Raw genomic sequence first — 18,899 nt, forward strand, 5'->3', positions numbered from 1 at the left:
TAAAATGCTGCTTTGGAGCTTGTCGCTGGTGGGTCCGGAACAGAACTCGAACAAAAAATTGAATCTACTGTACATTTACATTTAATTTGATGCAGTTATTAAAATATTGATAAAAAGTAATATTGGATTGAATTTATAGTATATAGCACCTTTCTTGATGCCGTAAGAGCTTCACAGCACAAAGCACAAAACAGGAGGGAAATCTCGTTTTGTTTTTTGAATGTGTTGAAAGCAAGAGCTTAAATATTTATATTAGTAAAAAAAATGAACTTGTGTGTGTGACTTGCAGGTACTACCTGAAAAACAACATGGAGACGGAGACATTGTGCTCGGACGAGGATGCTCAGGACCTGCTGCGAGAGAGTCAGATCTCGCTGCTTCAGCTCAGCACCATGGAGGTCGCCGCCCAGCTCTCCATGAGGGACTTTGAGCTCTTCAGGAACATTGAATCCACAGAGTACAACATTTTTATTCCATCTAACGGCATCAGTCATCAAGGTTCTAACCCAGCATCTCCGTCCTCCTCTTTCTCTCTGTCAGGTACGTTGACGACTTGTTCAAGCTGGACTTGTCGGCGGAGAGCAGCAACCTGAAGCAGTTTGAGGAGGTGATCAACCAGGAGACCTTCTGGGTGGCCACAGAGATCCTGAAGGAGCCCAACGCCTTAAAGAGGATGAAGACCATCAAGCATTTCATCAAGATCGCCCTGCACTGCCGGGAGTGCAAGAACTTCAACTCAATGTTTGCCATCATCAGGTGCGTGTGCACATGCCATGTTTGTAATTATGTTCTACATTGTTCCATTTTTGACAATGAACGGTAAATTTGCAAAGTATACAGTCATGGAAAAGATTATTAGACCACCCTATTGATCGCCTGGTACAACTAAAGGTACAGTTGTTTGGACAAGTATAATAATGATAACAAATAAAGCTCCTAAGAGCTTAATTTAAGAGCTGATATCTAGCAACTTCCATGGTTTTCTAGCTAATAACCAAAATCACTTAAGTTCTTACATGAATAGCTCTAGCACTGCACTGCCAAAAAATGTAACTCTTATGAGCTATTTTTGTTGTCATTGTTATATTTGTCCAAACAAAGGTACTTTTAGTTGTATCAGGCATTAAAATGAACAAGAAAGTGAAGAAACAAGGGTGGTCTAATAATATTTTCCATCCATCCATCCATCTTCTACCGCTTATCCAAGATCGGGTCACGGGGGCAGAAGCCTAAGCAGGAAGGCCCAGATTTTCCTCTCCCCGGCCACTTCGTCCAGCTCCTCCCGGCGGATCCCGAGGCGTTCCCAGGCCAGTTGGGAAACATAGTCCCTCCATAACTGTATATACACTGCTCAAAAAAATAAAGGGAACACTCAATTCACACTCAGTCAGAACTGCTGCGCTGTTATTCAAACTGTCCACTTAGGAGCAACACAGATTGACAATCAATTTCACATGCTGTTGAGCAAATGGAATAGACAACAGTTGGTGTCTTTTTCCACTTTAATTTTGAGCGTGACTCCAAATTCAGACCTGCATGTGTTAATAAATTTGATTTCAGTTGCTAATTTTTGTGTGAATTTGTTGTCAGCACATTAAACTATGTAAAGACAAAAATATTTTAGCAGAATATTTCATTAATTTAGATCTAGAATGTGATATTTTGGTGTTCCCTTTATTTTTTTGAGCAGTATATACATTTCCGAAGTAGTTCGCAGTTCAGCATCATTTCTTAAAAGGGACTGTAGTGTGGGTAGTATGCTCAGCTGCGCAAACATGCCGGTGTACGAGACAGAGGATGTTTACAGTGATTATAGTGAAGATTTGAGCGATGTGTCAATAGTTTTTGAGAAGGGGGAAACATGGACACAAGAACATGGACTTAAGCCTTGAGACATGGAAATGGAGATTGGTCGTACAGAATAAGTGTAAATTACTCAATAGTTGTTTTAAATCGGTTTCTTAAAGGTGTTTTTATAGCCTGTTCTAATGTACATGTGGCCACACGTCGAGAATGAATGCTCACCGCCGCTGCCACCCACAGTAAACATATCGCTGTCAAAAGATTGTATTGTATTTGTATTTGTACTTTATTTATCCCACAGCGAGGAAATTCACTTGTTACAGCAGCAAGCAAGATACGCAAGTAAAGAATACAGTGTAAAGAATACATAGTGACCACAACATGGTTCAGGTGGTGCAGGTGTTTATATGTATATATAAAAGATGTTTATATAACATGTATAATGCTTTGCAGCCTTGTCACCATCGTGGAATAGTATTTTGAAGACATTATTTGGACAAGACATGACTTACTCTCTTGTGCCAACTTTGACTTAGTGATCCTTCTTGTTTTTTTTTTTCCTGTGGCGCAATAGCATCCTTTTTCAAAATGGGTTTATATCGTACTTTCAAGCTAAATGCGTCTTGTAAAGGTGGTCCTTCAAAGCAGTCATCAGTGAAATGATCACTGCAAAGGACAGAATTCGAGTTGGGCACCCATCTGTCTCTTGTTCTCTGCACTTGCTTTGTCCATTGTTGTCTTGAACCTTCCTCTTTTGGAAAAGAAAAGAAACTTAGAGTATCACTCGGCTACTGTGAACATCCAGCAGCAACACTTTTGGCATGACTACTATTTTGATGAAAAATAGACTGAACCAAGTCGACGATCTACCTCGAGAAGCGTGCCAAGGCGTGCCAAAGCCAAAACAATCATGTCTGCCGTGTCGAACTTACCCTGCAAAACATGCCATGAAAAAGATCCCGCCGGGGCAGCACGTTTAAAAGCTTTAATTTAACACGACGTTTGAAGAACAAACCTTTGATGATGTATGGTACTCTGGTTTCCTCCCACATTCCAAAACCATGCATGTTAGGTTAATTGGCGACTCTAAATTGTCCATAGGTATGAATGTGAGTGTGAATATGTGCCCTGCCATTGGCTGGCGACCAGTCCAGGGTGTACCCGCCTCTTGCCCGAAGTCAGCTGGGATAAGCTCCAGCACACCCGTGACCCTAGGGAGGATAAGCGGCATGGAAGATGGACGGATGGATGTTTTGTTTGTTTCTCACATTATTGTATTTTTCTTTAATACATGTATGTCAACTCTATGCGACTAAAATGACATTATTTTTTTGTGTTAGTTTCTCTTTTTTTTCTCATTACAATACGACTTTTTTGTCTTAATATTGTCCTTAATGTGAATTCAGTTTTCTTCATGTCTGTCTATTTTCGTTTTTCAACTATTGAATCTTTTTTGCTTTTTCCACAAAATAATTTTCCAAAAATTACAACATTATTTGTTGTTTTGTTTGTTTTTCATAATATTACGACTTTTAACCCTTATACTTTAAATTTTAACGTTTCAACTTTATGCTCCTAAAATGATGCTATTTTTCCTTGTAATAGTATGACGTTATTCCCATAAAATAACAGCTTTTTCTCATTTGATTACAGCTTTTTTCTCTTAATACTTTGACTTTATTCTTGAAAAATTATTATTGTAATTCAAGTAAATTTTCTTCTCAAAATTATGAGTTTATTTCCATAATATTTGGAGTTTTTTTTATATTACTACTTTATTTGTTGTTTTATTTGCTGGAAAAATTATGTCTTTAATATTAAGTTTGTGCTAAGAGGGCATGATTCAATACCTGGCCAGGGTTGTCTGAGAAAGTCAGGAAGGGCATCTGGTGTAAAACTAAGGTAAAACCATTCATGACCCCTGACCGGGAAAGTGGGGAAAAAGTGCACTGCCTTTGGCCGTACTTCTCAGTATGATTGCACTCATGCACTCAAAAGACATCAACTGAGACATCTTATAATTGTACTTATTTGCGTTCACAGCGGTCTGAACCTGGCCCCCGTGGCGCGGCTGCGGAGCTCGTGGGAGAAGCTGCCCAGCAAGTATGACAAGCTCTTCGGCGACCTGCAGGATGTCTTCGACCCGTCACGGAACATGGCCAAGTATCGCAACGTCCTGAGTGGCCAGAGCATGCAGCCACCCATCATCCCACTCTTCCCCGTCGTCAAGAAGGACCTCACCTTCCTACATGAAGGTGCGTCACTTTGAAACACTTCTGTTTTGTTGCGGCTGTGTCATTGTTCCTCTATGTTATCATTTGGCGCTTTCGCTTAAGGAGGTTTACTTCTGCTAACGTCTTCCCCATCGACCACCTCTTTTTCACATTTGACTCAGCTCATCATTTTAAAAAACCCCAACAAAAACAGTATTTACAGTGGAAAAAATAAATATTGTATGGACACATAACCGCATTGTAGGAATCACACTGATTGCGTCTTTTTTTTTTTATTAGCAATACCCACATCACAAAAAGCCCATTTGTATTTCATTCACTAATTACAATGGTGTGAAAAAGTGTTTGCCCCCTTCCTGATTTCTTATTTTTTTTACACGTTTGTCACACTTAAATGTTTCAGATCATCAAACTAATTAAAATATTAGTCGATGACAACACAACTGGGGCGAACGCTTTTTCACACCACTGTGTGTGTGTGTGTGTGTGTGTGTGTGTGTGTGTGTGTGTGTGTGTGTGTGTATATATATATATATATATATATATATATATATATATATGTATATGTATGTATGTATGTATATATATATATATATATATATATGTATATGTATGTATGTATGTATGTATGTACAAAAGTGATTTTCTTTGCTACATGTGTTTATATTATCTGTGTGTATACCAGGCAACGACTCCACCGTGGACGGCCTCGTCAACTTTGAGAAGCTGAGGATGATCGCCAAGGAGATCCGGCATGTGGTGAGGATGACGTCGGCCAACATGGACCCCGCCCTCATGTTCCGACAGAGGTAGGCTATTTCCTGCTTTCGGTCACAAATTTGTCGTGTTGTGTCGGGACATGCTTCCTGTTTCTGTTCTGTTCACTTCCTGTGCTGGGACACCAACACGCTAGCACTGAATAGATTTGCGCACTGTCTGAAGGGGGGTGCACCGCTGCCCCCTGCGGAACGTCCTTGTGTGTTACAAGAGTGGACAGAAGTGTTGTGTCACACCTCTGAATCTTAAGAGGAAGATATTTTGGACAGTTTGTACACCTTTGGGGAAGGCCCTTTTCTTTTCCCTTTTTCATCCAGGCATGGATTTCAACAGAGCCCATAGGGCGCGCCTCATATGCACTGCACAGCCATGTAGCTGTGAAAGGAATGTGTCCCAACACTTCTGTCCTATGTGGGTGCAACAAATATAAAATCCCAGTCACATGATGCACACTTGTTAGGACGATATGGGGACATGTCCCATGTGTGCTGTCCTCCCATGTCCCATCATGTATTTATTTTTCTTCATGGTGGCATGTCCTCCATTTTGAACATCTTGTCCCGCTCCTGACCCTCCTCCACCCCCCCTCCCCAAAAAAAAAAAAAAACAACTTGTCTTCAATCTTCACACCTCTCGCTTGCAGGAAGAAGAGGTGGAAGAGTTTAGGGTAAGTTTGTCCCCCGTGCCCATTTTGTTTTGCCGCAGTGGCAAAAAACCTCACCATGCATCCCTCGAACCGCATGCCCCACCCCCCTTTTGCACCATGCCTGTGTGTGTGTGTGTGTCATTATTAATCCTGCGAGTCCATCGTCATCATCACCATTGTTCATCATTCATCATGACATTAACGTGCATCTGAGTCTTAGATGCAGGTAATCCTTAACACGGGCGACTGTAACCCAAGTTAAAACTCAACTCTGAACCCTGTCGTCACTTCCTGTCCACCTCTAACTCAGTTCCCCCTAGCACTGGACCACATTTACAGAAACACATATCAGCACAAGTCTTATTTATGTCTTAAATGTCTTATTTTCTCTTATGATGTCTACTATATTGGCTTATAGGAGTGTAAAGGTGACTACAGTAGACGCCCCTACAACGTAAATAATCCGTTCGGAGAACCTTTATGTTATAGGGATTTTATGTAATACGAAGCGTAAAATACATGTAAATAGCCTAATCCATTCCAAGATCTTCCCAAACCCACCCCTTTGGCCTTTCAAAATATTCAAAGTCCACCAAATATGGTGGGAAAATATGAGAAAACATTAGCATAAACATAGTAGAGTAACATTCCAATATAAAATAAGGTAATAAATAAGATTACTGTAAATGAATAAAACTGAAAAACAAAAACAATCCTACCGTTCACGAGATGTCTTGATCAGGAGCGCAAGTGGAGGCAGGAAGGAGGAGGAGGACTAGCCTGAGTCGAAACGCGACTCAAAGAGTCTAAGAGTCAGCAGGTCTCACAGACAAACGCACACGCACTACACGATAATGCTGTGTGCAAAATTTTAATTTGTAACTTAACTTAATTGTTAAGGTTAGTTTAAGGGCGACTACGAAGAGGAAGGAGTTTGAAGGGACAAGCCTGTCTCTCACACAAACTCACGTATGTGCTGTATAACTCAGCCAATGAGATGAGAGTGTAGGCGGTGCCCCGAAAATCAGCCAATGAGAGCGTGATGTGTCAGAAGGCATCACCAAGTGAATTTGCACCGATTTGAGGCATTAATAAAGTTGATTGAAAAAAAAAAGACTTGCACTGACTTGATGCTTTATGTTATATATATGTGGAATTTCTTCTGTAATACGAAATAAAAACTTTACATAAATTCTTTATGTTCAGTGGAATTTATGTAAAAGGAGGTTTATGTTATGCGAGGTACTACTGTATTGGGATTGGGATTGGGATTAGGGATGTCACAAGATCTCACAAGATTAAAACGTGACAAGATTTTCAGAAAAAAAATTGTGGGCATTAGGCCTGGGATGATAATACTGCAAATTAATGAATTCAATAAATGAAAATGAACTTAATATATTGCCAGGAGTATACGTGTCCGTTTTCCTCGTCTCTCACCTCCAAACAGGCAGGAAGAGGGTTCACTGGTTTCATTCATTCACTGGTTTCAGCACCTTTGGCACATTTGCTCCATAGAACAAAGGCATGAATGGAGTGAGCCCTTTTGTCAGTCAGAGTCCCTATGTCTCGGTGGGTGGAGGCGGGCCGGTAGCATACACACAGAGTGCAAAAGAGTGTAACTTAGTAGAAATTAAATTAGTAGATTGCATTGTCATATTTTTCATTTTAAAAGTACAGTTAAAATCTCGTCTCGTTTTCATAGAACTAATCTTGTGGAGCATCTCCTCTTGTGAACTAAGTGTCTCGTGACACCCCTTATAGGGGTGTTATTTCATGTCTAGAGGGCTGTTATAATGTTACAAAGCTGATTTTGAAGGTTGTAAACATGAAAAAGGTCGTAAACATGAAAATATTATATAAAATAAATATTATATATGAAAATATTCCAATTCTAAATAAGGTATCCTACTTGGCGGATATTGGCTAATCACGGTTGTGTCTGCAACCAATTAACCGCCATAAACGAGGGATTACCATACTGTGTTATTAATACCACACACATTTTATGAGAAGAAAATAGCTGAAGGGGTTAATGACGAATGATAAAGTGTGAAAAGTGTTTATAGATGCTATGTGGACTCAAGCTGCTTCACATCCACATCCCATAATATTCCCCAGATCCAAACTTGTGCATCTTTTTCCCACTAAGCTGTTTTAGTTGTGTTTTGTATGTTGTAGCATTGTGAGAGGCTAGCTGCATGGACATGAAATATAATACTGCTCAGTTTGCTTTGACAGCGCTTTACTGTTGTGAAAAGGACACGAACCTCATGCATTTTAATTGGCTGCCCAACCGTGTGTGACGTTTATTGATTCCTTACTAGTTTGTATTTGTACGCCCAATTCCTGTTCCTCTGCATCCTCCTCCATCGGTCTCCTCCCTCATCATCTATCCAACACTACCTGTCTCTGCACCTCATCTGTCCTCATCCCTTCCCACATCCCAGGTCTCTGAGCCAGGGCAGCACCAACTCTAACATCCTGGACGTGCAGGGCGGCGCCCACAAGAAGCGCGTCCGCCGCAGCTCGCTGCTCAACGCCAAGAAGCTGTACGAGGACGCCCAGATGGCCCGCAAGGTCAAGCAGTACCTGTCCAACCTGGCGGTGGAGACGGACGAGGAGAAGCACCAGATTATGTCCCTACAGTGTGAGCCCACCTACACCACCAGTGAGTGGACCTGCTTAGAACCTTCCCACGATGCATCTGTTTGGGTTAGAACAGCTGTCGGTAAAATTGATACTTTTGGTGCCCTTCTGTTGGGTTACCAGCCGCTGTACGGGGCCGAAACTACCCTTTCTACAAAGTAGTACACTTTGGTTCAGTTTCGTCAAACATGTCGTGTTAACATGATGTCATGAGGGTACCAAAAAATGGACTTATTCTGTCCCATTTGGCACCCTGCAGTTGGGTATCAGCTGAAGTTTGGTACAGTACCAAAAGGCACGTTTTTACAAGGTAGTACACTTTGGTCCAGTTCCATCCAATGTCGTGTTTACATCAGGGGTGTCCAAAGGTTTTCCCAGTGAGGTCCACATAGTCAAAAATGAAAGGATGCAACTTTGCCACTTTGATATTTTGTAACACAACACGTGTAGATGTGCTAAGGAGTTCTATATTTTTCAAGAAAAAACTGCATCTCAGCTTTGTCATATACTGTAGGAGAAAAAGACTATTATATCAGCTTTGATCTTTTTTCCCCATTTTTGCTGTTTGATTTTTAATTCAACTTTCTTCTTAAATAATCTTCATAAAATTTCATCCCATAATATTATGGCTTTATTTCCATAATATTATAATTTTTTCCCCAACCAAATTTTCCCAAAATGTTGCAAGTGATAACCCAAAAAATTGTATAAAGACGGTTTTCTACAATTCAATTGTCGTGAAGGTTACCAAAAACGTGAAGTGTACTATTCCACTTTCTGGCACCCTTCCTCTGGCTTACCAATAGTCCTGTAGTGCATTTGGGTCCAGTTTGGTACGGTATACAGTATGTGAAAAGTAGTGAAGGGTACCAAAAAATGGAACTGTGCTGTACGATTGATTGGCATACTACCTACAGACCACTTTCTATAAAGCGGTGCAGTTTGGTCCATATGTTTGACGTCAAGTTGTGTGTACCAAAATACATTTGTACTATACCACTTTTTATAGCACCTGGAAGTACCTTTCTAAAAGGTACCGTGTTGAGATGCGTAAGGAAGTCCAACATTGCTTCCTTTGTCCTCGCAGTTTCCAAGAACCTGAGCGACAGGCGGTCTGCCAAGTCGGACATGTCTCCTGTGTCCCTGCGGTCGGCTCTGCCCTCGGGGAAGACCCAGAACAGGGTTTCACAAGTCCTCCAGGTGCAGGTCCCGCTGAACCCCCTGAGGAAGAAGAGTACTGCCAAAGACGTGGGCCCTCCCAGTGAGTGCCGGATTCGAAGCATTCAGGATTTGCTTGAAAAAAATCACAATCGAATCCACGTTGGTGCTGTTTATGTTTCCTCGCTCCAGACTTGAGTTCCCCCCAGGTGGTGAAGAAGCCCCCTGTCAGCTCGGCAGACGAGTGGAGCTCCAAGAGACCCTCAGATGACACCGTCTCCACGGTCTCCTCCCTGCACTCCAGCCCGACCGTGTCGCCGCAGGGCTCGCCCCGCAAAGGTTGGTTGTATTTGTCGCGGATGTCACCTCAATTGTGACTGACATGCCTTCCTGCTTTGCTCCTCCCAGTGGGGGGCGTGGCCAAAGCACAGACCTCCAGCCAAATGAACCTGTCAGGATCTTCGTCGTCACTGACCAGCGACGCCAGCACCAAGGCGAGCACCGTCAGCCTGCGGAGCTACGGCATAGGTGGGGCTCTGTGTGCGGGTCCTTGTGATGATGACAAGTATATTACACAACACTGCAGCAAAACAACCAATGTTGTAATAGCGCGAAGAAGCCCACTGCTGAGTCAGCATTAATAGCGCTTATGAGTTGATTGTAAACACTACGACAAACATAACACGCATGACTTTCATACCAACAGCTGAATAGCAACATTTGAAAGCGCATGCAGAGCTACAGTAGATAAAGCTGCTGGATGCTGAATACTCATCATACTTCAAACACTGCAATTTTCACAATTTTTCTTTCGTCTGCACAGGTTATGCTCTGCTACCTCCCGGCAAAGCAGACAACTTGTCTGACTCGAGCCACAGTGAGATCTCGTCGCGCTCCAGCATCTGCTCCGTCGACTCTGTGCCCGCCCCCGGTCTTGACGAGCGCTGTAGCAACAACGTCAGCGGCAGAACGACCGCCGCCGCGTCTGTCAGCGGCGCGTCTGTTGGCACCCCGACCCCCGAGAGTGCGGCGGCGACGCACTTGAACGTCGACTACAGCCAGCCCAGCACGAGGTAAGCAAACTCAGCGCACTTCCTGTCGTTTCGTGTACGATGTTGTCAGTGTCGTTATTGTTTGAGTTGTTAGTATTTATTGATTTTATTGTACAATGCCGCAGCAACACAACCAATGTTGAATCAGCGCTAAGGAGCAAACTGCTGAGTCAGCATTAATAGTGCTGATGAGTTTATTGTAAACGACAGTATGACATGTGCAACATGCATGACTTTCACACCGACAACTGGGTAGCAGCATTTTAAAGAGCATGCAGAGCTAGATAAAGCTGGCGGATGCTGATACCGCCATCTTGTGGCGTTCACAAAAAAATACATCAGATGGTTTCCTGCAGCTGCAGCTGTTCATCCTTTTTTTTTCAGAAAAAAACTATGTGAGCCCCCGGCGGATATTTTGTTTTGTGGCGCAGACGCCCGGCGACTATAAGAAACTGTGAGGTTAACTGAATAGAAGCGTTTTAACCTGATTGAAACATGATTGCTTTATTGATATACACTATTGTTAACAGTTGCCTGAAGGGATACGTTATGGTGGTCTACACCCATGCATTTCTAGTTTTTGATACTCAAATAACAGGGAGTTGCACCCTTGCATTTATGGACGTCCTGTTAACTTTTTTTGTCATTTCCGCTGTAGCACTTCGTCTGCGGCATCCCGAGGCTACGTGACGCGAGCCTCCAACTTCACGGCGTCCGTCTCCACGGAGGAGTTGACCCCCGACCTCACCTCCCTAGACTCGGTGGCCGACAGCGGGCGTGGCAGCTGGACGTCCTGCTCGTCCAACTCCCACGACTCTTTCCAGAGCCTCCCGCCCTCCTCCTGCCGCCCCTGGGACCACGGCATCCACGGACACCCGCTGGCCCTCCTCCCCCACCTGGGCGGCTTCAAACCCACGCAGCCGGCCTCATTCGCCGTCGAGGCAGACGCCGCTGGCCGCGCCGCTACGGACTTGGGCTCAGTTGAGCTGGCCAGCCTGTCGCGGCAGAGCTGGGCGTCGTCCGGGTCACTGTCGGACACCTACGAGGGAAATTACGGGACGGTCAAGCGGAGGACCGCTGCGGAGCAGCCGTCTTTGTCCTCGCCAACCAATGAAGAGGGAGGGCAAAGCACAGACCCCGCCTACAAAACGGTGACGTCGAGCACAGACAAGGGCCTGATAGGTGAGGGCTCGGGCGGCGAGTGATAGAAAGTAGGCCCCTCCCCTTAGAAAGCGTAACGTTAGCTCCTCCTCATGGTTGACTTTAGCTAGTTTGTTAGCGTGTGAGCCTCCATCATTCATTCATTCATTTCATGTTCATTATTTTTGTGTAGTTTTCACTTTTCATTTCATTTATTATTTCCTTCTGACCCCTCCCACCCCCCTTCCCTCCACTCCCCTCCTGTTTTCTGTTTGTTTGGGGAAACTCCGCCCCCCTCCATCCAGTTTACTGCATCACCTCCCCCGCCAAGGATGAGCGTTACCGAGCCCCTCCTCCCACCCCTCCAGGCTACCAGGGTCTGGCTCTGGGGGACCTCAAAGACTGCGTGGTGCTGGGGGGCGCTCCACATCCCAGGCCCCCCCACCTGAGACCGCCAGACTACAGCGTGGCCATGCAGAGGAGTAAACTCCTGCAGAGCCCCGCGGCTGCCGGCAGCCTGGCCGAAGCTCGGAGGCTCGGCAGGGCCCTCGGGGGTCACAACCACGGCGGGTCGCCCGCCATCCACCTCCCGGCACAGGAGACAACGGACAGCGAGGAGGGTACGTCACCTTCACGCTTCACTGCGACGCTTTGCCCTGTAATCCAAACCCTAATCTCTTGTTAATAAGATAGAAGAAACATCTTACATCAAGAAGTAGGATTCTTTCACTGACAAATGGAACCTATTGATACATCTTCGTCCAAAATGCACAGGGTTCTTCCATACCTTTAAGAGGACATCATATGTGTTCATTTTTCACCTTTCACCAAAAAACCCAGATAGGTTTATATTCCTGTAAAACAAATGGGTTACTTGCTCTGTGAATTGCTACCTTATTGTGGTGGAGGGGTTTGAGTGCCTGAGCGACAGGAGCTATGTTGTCTGAGGCTAGATGGCGCTGGTAGGCTCTCCCGAGGCAAACAGGTCCAGATTGATTGAGAAGACCATATGACAAAAGATGGGGGACACCGGGGCCTGACCCTGGAGCCAGGCCCAGGGGTCAGGCCTCCAGCCGTTTGGCCCGGCCGGGCCCAATCCGAAGAATCCACACATGATCCCTGCCCCTTGTAGACCCACCACCTGCGGGGGCAAGCATAAGGGTCCGGTGCATTACGTATTGTGGTTGGAGACGGGCGCCTGGACGACTTAGTCTTTGGTGGCCAAATCTGGTTCTTGGGACACGAAACATCACCCCCCTGGTGGGGAAAGACCCTGAGATTGTGCGAGAGGTTGAGATATTGTATTTCAGCTAGACATAATTACACTCACCTCGACCCACAGTTTCTGGAGCCAAACTCCTCGAGAGGGCCTGGACCGACCAAGACCGGCTCTACACTGGGTTTTTCCTCCCCAAATCAACATTTTATAGTTGAAAACTCCGCCAGAAACAGCGCAAGACGGCTGCCCTCATCTCTCATCGGCTGTGCTGCTCTGCTCTGTTTTGAAACCCGACACCATAGCACTGGTCTTGGGGGGTAATCTGTGCTGTGAAGACACAACTTAAAACGAAGGTTAATATAACGTCTATGTAATATATTTGTTCAGTCAACTGGGGGAATAGTTCATAAATAGCTGTTTTTCCCCAGTGGGAGGTTTTCTCAGCCGCACAAGCACAGAGAGAACGCTGCATGTAACAGACTGCCAGGACTTGAGTCTTCCAAGTTGGCCAGGTCTCAGGGTAGAAGCCTGACGACAAAGGGGCAGACCTGGGATGCACTGAAGGGATTTTGTCTCACAGCTGGCCTGGGATCGCCTCGCCTGGAAGATGTGGCCAGAGAGAAGAACAGTGGCCCAAAAACGTGTCTTTGACGGCAGCTGCCTCTAAAAATTAGTGTGAGATACTCCCTAAAGACAAATAGGCTACTTGCGTCAGTGTAGAACAAAGTTTGTTTTATGGCAAACACTAATCTACACCAGTTGGGTTCTTGATCTAACAATCCGACTGTTGCCCGACCATTTCGTGCTGAAAATGAACAGGATTCTTGCTATGACAGGTTTGCAAACATGCATGTATTTTATTTTGAAGACTTTTTTTTTCATCTCTATTCCAGATGAACACGTTTCGGCGGTGTAGACTAGTCTACCATGTGAGTTCCACGTCTGGCATGATGATGTCCGGCTTCCTCTTGTGGTGATCAAGTGACCCGCCTGGCTCGAAAGACGTTTTAAAGACGTGTCACGTCGAGGAGTGAAGAGCAGCTTTTTTTTTTTTTTGTATTTGTCATGAGGTGAAATGGTCACATGACACATTTGTGTTGAGCACTTCTTCAAAATGGCGGTCATGTGATGCTAGCTACCTTAGCAGCGTGCTACCTCCTGGACCTTTTAGACTTTTGGAACGAGCGTTTATTTGGTATAGATTTTTAAAAAGACGCCATGTTGTGTTTACAGTGTTGATTGGACGAGAGCGCTAGCCCCGCCCATTCCTGCCTGACCCCTCTGTTTGATTGAAATGTCATTCCATGTTTGTATATTTCAAAGAGGACAATTTGTGCTTTAAGTGGTCTTCTACGTCCGTCTGCTTCCTTAGCATCACTCGCAAGACTTCAAGCGCTAATTTAAATCTATCAATGGATATGATATCAATGGATATGATATCAACTTATATTTTGCAGTGGTTGTTGCCTTAAATCAGCCGTCATGTATCGATGACAGACAGGAGTCGTCTGGAAAGGAATATTTTTGAATATATTGTTACAAAAAAAACAACAATCCGATACATTTTTTTGATCTTTGCTAGCACCTCGTCTAGGTGTGCAGTCACTGCTGTGTGTGTGCATGTGTGTGTGTGTGTGTGTGTGTGTGTGTGTGTGTGTGTGTGTGTGTGTGTCTAACAGAAAAGGGAAGGTCTGCTAAGTTATTTTTTAGTTGCTGGTTTGCAGGACAGTTTGGTTGATTGAGCCCCCCACCCCTATCTTGGGCCCTTTGTGGGCCTTCTGGGTCTCTTTTGACCGGTTCAAGCAACCCTTAGGCTTCCCTAACTCCAGTCTGAGTCCTTTTTTTTACCTGGACACATTATTTGTCATCTACACTCCTTGTGGATCTCCCCTCTTAGACTTTTTCGACTGCTGTTTGGTCTCCTGGGATCCCATGCGGGTCAGTGTCTCCTGGACACCTCATTCGTCACCGAGACTTCTCCTGGATTTCCACATTGACACCTGATTATGGGTGTCCTGGTCCCTGGTACCCTTGATGGGTGTTCTGATACCATTGTTGGGTACCCTTGATGGTCTCCTAGTCACTTTGATGGTCTTCTGGTACCCTCGATGGGTGTCCTGGTCCCTTTGGTGGGCTTCCTGGTACCCGTGGTGAGCATCCTGGTACCCTTGACGGTCTCCTAGATCATTTTGGCACCAGACCCCTTGTGGCTCTCCTGAATCTCTCCTGAACCTGTCACGGGTCTTCATTGGCACCTTTTAGGTTGCTTTAAGTTCAACATTTTTTGTTGGTGGTTGTTTTTGCACAGCTTTATTTTATTGGTCATCTTGTCAAGGACATGTCAGTATTAATCTTCTGTAGGCGTGAAAGTGTTGTACAAAGCTTGTAAAAAGGATTTCTCAGTTGTCCAAACATTGTTTTTGCCCTTTCGTTGTTCCATGAGATGTTGTTTAATAAGACGAGTAAATGCGAGCAGAAATGCACAATAAGCTTTTTATTTTTAGTGTCGCGACACAAAAGGTTTTCATTTTTCTTAAAAGTGGCGCTCGTCTGGTTGCTGTTTTTTTATGTCTTTTACAAAGACAAACTCCATTATGCTTTGTATGTATTTTTTGTACATAGTTGTTGTATTTTCTGTTTTTAACAGGTTGTGTTTAAAAAAAAAAAAAAAGGATTTTAAAGGAAACCAAAAAGGAGATTTGTTTTTCTCTTCCAAAGTCTACTGATTCATGAATTAGAATTAGTAATGAATAAAAATCCTTAAGCCCTTCATGTGTCTTATTTGCTCTTACGATTGCTATGGATTAAACACAACTTCCTGTTTCAGTGCACACCAAAACAAAAGCCTTTTTTATTTGTGTAGTAATGTCACTCAGGGACGCCATTAGAAACCATAAATCAATTGTAAATCAATGTCTCTGTATGTAGTACATGTTAGGAAGTACTTCAACTGATAGTAGTACTGTACTACTAGGTTGTAGTAGCAAGTTGGGCCTTCAGCTTCCCTTTGAGACATTTCCACTCCCTGACATGAATCCACTCCAATAATATTCATAATAATAATGATTATACACCCATAGGTGTGTAGAATAATATTTTCATTCTTGTTTCCAGTTGTTGGTGTAGTTGAACAAGCACACTCCTTTATAGTGACAGTTGCTTCTCATCATGTCTCATGATTATTTCAGCATTTTTCATTTGCATCTGCTTTAATTTTGTTTGGAAGGTGTTTTTAAAACGTTACTTTGAAGTGCATCACATGGTTACGCCATTCAAATCGTTTTTATACGGAAAAGAAAAGCATTTTTAAATTCAAATAGCTTGTTCCGTATTTTTAAAAGAAATATAACAAATACTTTCTTATACCTAATGCCATGTAAATCTAGTTATACATTTTGAGACAAAAGACAACCAAATGATGGAACATGAAGAGTATTTGCTTTTCGGTCACGTGATGGTATCGCCACAGAGACTATGAAAAAACACAATAAGCATAGAAAAGATGATGTATAAAAGGCTTATCGACATCCTTTGGACAACGTGATGCTGCTTCGTTTCATGCTTCTGCTCCTGGGAATGTTCTGGAGCATCGGTAAGAAAATCCTCTCCATGTCTCGCTTTGTCACTTTTCAACACTGCTCGGAAAAAAGACCAGCTAAATCAAATAGAATAGAAATAAGATATTTTTTGTTTCATTTTCACTGTAATATTTCATTTTATGTTGCGCTATGGACCAGGCCTGTTTTGATAAGTTTTTGACTTGTTTTACTGTATATTTGTTAATATCAATCATGATCTATAATATCATTCAAATATATAAATGTAATGTATAGTATATAAATATAATTGGAATATAATTCGCTTGAGTGCTTGACTGTATTTTAATCAAATTAGCAGCATGTGTGCTTTTATTTCATCTTTTTGTGACGTCACCCCTCCCTTTGCATCACAGTGACTTGTGTGAGTGAAAGAAAAAAACTTCGTAATCTGTGCCATCAGTGTCTTTTTAGTCAAGCAAAGACTTCATTTCCAGCTTCCGGTGCTGGGATTCTTGTGCTTGGTCATACAGTAGGTAAGAAAATTTAATTCACCACTTTTTCAGTGCTGGAAAAGAAGGCACGTGTTGGCCTAAAGAAGGCATTTTGTCTTGCAAGTTTGGTGCGTGCACCATTTGACACCCAAAGAAATAATACATGACTAAGAGTTTTACTGTTCCAATTATTTGAATTGATCCATATTTGTTTTGCTATCATGTTTTTTTTTTCATTTGAAAAACTCGTACAAATATGATGGCCTCTTCGGGCCTTTTGAAACAGCGCCCTCTCGTGCGCTATTGTGGTACTAAATCATTCATTGAACGTTTATATTTTTGTAATAATAGTACTTGTACATAAAACATTTTTGTTAAAATCATGTTTTGTTTTTTAATTAGAAATTCTAGTACAAATAATTGTATATCATAGGTTATCATTTCACTAACCAATTGGCCTTTTGAAACGCTCTTCTGTTGGACAAGTTTGAGGCTACACTAAACATTACAATTTTTGCACACACACACACACACACACAGTACAGGCCAAAGGTTTGGACACACACAATGGTGTGTGTGTGTGTGTGTGTGTGTATGACCTCACGGTCCCAACCCAATAATAAGACAAGAAAGTAACCCTGAAAAGGCACACCTGTGAAGCGAAAAGCATTTCAGGTGACTGCCTCATGACGCTCATTGAGAGAACACCAAGGGTTTGCAGCGCTATCAAAAACTAAAAAACGTCTAAAATTTAAGCTATATTGAGTTATTTCACACTTTTTTGCTAAGTACATAATTCCACGTGTGTTCAGCCATGGTTTTGATAATCTACAATGTAAATAGTCGTGAAAATAAAGAAAGCGAAAATGAGTTTTCTAGATCATGCAGTTGTAGGTGTTTTACAATGTATCTGTATTTATCAATGAGAGTAATTACTGTCATTTGATGTCTTTTTAGTCCAGGGTGGCGGACCGAGATGCCCTCCGTGTCCTGTGGGTGACGTGAACCGCCATCACGGCCGTGCTGGCACTCTGATGTTAGACCCACCCCCACCCAGCAGACCGGCTCTTGCCCCCCCCTGCCGCAATCAAGGCTGTGTTGGCACTTATGTAACGCCCCTCTCCCTCTGCCCCACCCACACCTACCTCACTACTTTCACCACCACGCCCCCACTTTCTGCACTTCCTGCTTCCTGTTTAACATGTACCACTTAACCAGTCAGGAATGAAAAGTTTAATGGTACAGTTCCATGAGCTCGTGCGTACAGTCAACCCTCCGCACGTTGCCCTTCAATTTCTGTGGCTTCACTCTCACAATAAATAGGAATGAATTAGGCTGTTTCATGGTTGAGTACGTCTTATTAATTTAAAAAAATGCATATTACGTATTTTTGGCCTAAATTAAGCGTTTTCAAGCATCAAAATGACTAAAGTGATATACAAATAGAAGGCATTCACAAGCATTCAGACGTGATGCTCTGTAGTATTCTACATTGTCCACTAGGTGGCAATAATGTTACATTAGCCACCGCAGGCATTACTGGAAGTAAAAATAAATAATTTTACTATATTGGGTAATACGTCTACTGTATTGGAGTAACATGTCTACTCTATTGGCTAATATGTCTACTATATTTGGGCAATATTATTGTCTATTGGGTGATTACTATATTGGGGTCATGTCTGCTATATTTGAGTAACATGTACTATGTTGGGTAATATGTCTACTATAATGGGTAATATTATGTTGGCTATATTATGTCGGCTTGCTGTATAAAATTAAACAGTTCGCTCCTCCTGCTGACCAAAATGCACAGCTTTGCCCTCCTCCTGCAAGTCAAGATGCAGGGCTCGCTGCATTAAGCCAAGACGCACAGCTTGGTCCTCCACTATCACGCCAAGACTCAAAGCCTGCTCCTTCCCCTGCTAGCTAAGTTGCACAGTCTGCTCCTTCTCCACCTGCAAGTCAAGACGCAGGGCTCACTGCAGCAAGCCAAACCGTACAGAGGTGTTCAGGGTACATCCGACCAGTTGGAGGCCTCAGGGAAGACCCAGGACACGTTGGACAGACTGTGTCTCGACTGGCCTGGGAACGCCTCAGGATCCACCGGGCCGCCTGGACGAAGTAGCTGGGGAGAGGGAAGTCTGGGCTTCCCTGCTTAGGTTGCCGCCCCCACGACCCGACCTCGGAC

The 18,899-nt window shown here is 43.5% G+C and overlaps 1 protein-coding gene across 9 annotated transcripts in view; it reads left to right on the forward strand.

The window, feature by feature from the left end:
• rapgef6 (Rap guanine nucleotide exchange factor (GEF) 6) overlaps nt 1-15,787 on the forward strand; it is a 130,794-nt gene extending 115,007 nt beyond the window's left edge. For 4 of the 9 annotated variants that reach the window (XM_054754989.1, XM_054754994.1, XM_054754995.1 and 1 more), the window contains 13 exons: nt 290-457; nt 541-756; nt 3,847-4,058; nt 4,723-4,846; nt 5,458-5,481; nt 7,911-8,131; nt 9,197-9,370; nt 9,460-9,606; nt 9,676-9,795; nt 10,091-10,340; nt 10,978-11,501; nt 11,765-12,079; nt 13,572-15,787. In XM_054754989.1, the coding sequence (XP_054610964.1) occupies nt 290-457; nt 541-756; nt 3,847-4,058; nt 4,723-4,846; nt 5,458-5,481; nt 7,911-8,131; nt 9,197-9,370; nt 9,460-9,606; nt 9,676-9,795; nt 10,091-10,340; nt 10,978-11,501; nt 11,765-12,079; nt 13,572-13,594 (2,518 nt within the window). In that variant the 3' untranslated portion in view covers nt 13,595-15,787. The remainder of the gene's footprint in view (nt 1-289; nt 458-540; nt 757-3,846; nt 4,059-4,722; nt 4,847-5,457; nt 5,482-7,910; nt 8,132-9,196; nt 9,371-9,459; nt 9,607-9,675; nt 9,796-10,090; nt 10,341-10,977; nt 11,502-11,764; nt 12,080-13,571) is intronic. The other 5 variants (XM_054754991.1, XM_054754990.1, XM_054754998.1 and 2 more) reach the window with 3 other exon arrangements.
• The last annotated feature ends 3,112 nt before the right edge of the window (nt 15,788-18,899 follow it).

The sequence above is a fragment of the Dunckerocampus dactyliophorus genome, chromosome 16 (assembly GCF_027744805.1).
Source record: "Dunckerocampus dactyliophorus isolate RoL2022-P2 chromosome 16, RoL_Ddac_1.1, whole genome shotgun sequence".
In the NCBI taxonomy this organism is placed as follows: domain Eukaryota; kingdom Metazoa; phylum Chordata; class Actinopteri; order Syngnathiformes; family Syngnathidae; genus Dunckerocampus; species Dunckerocampus dactyliophorus.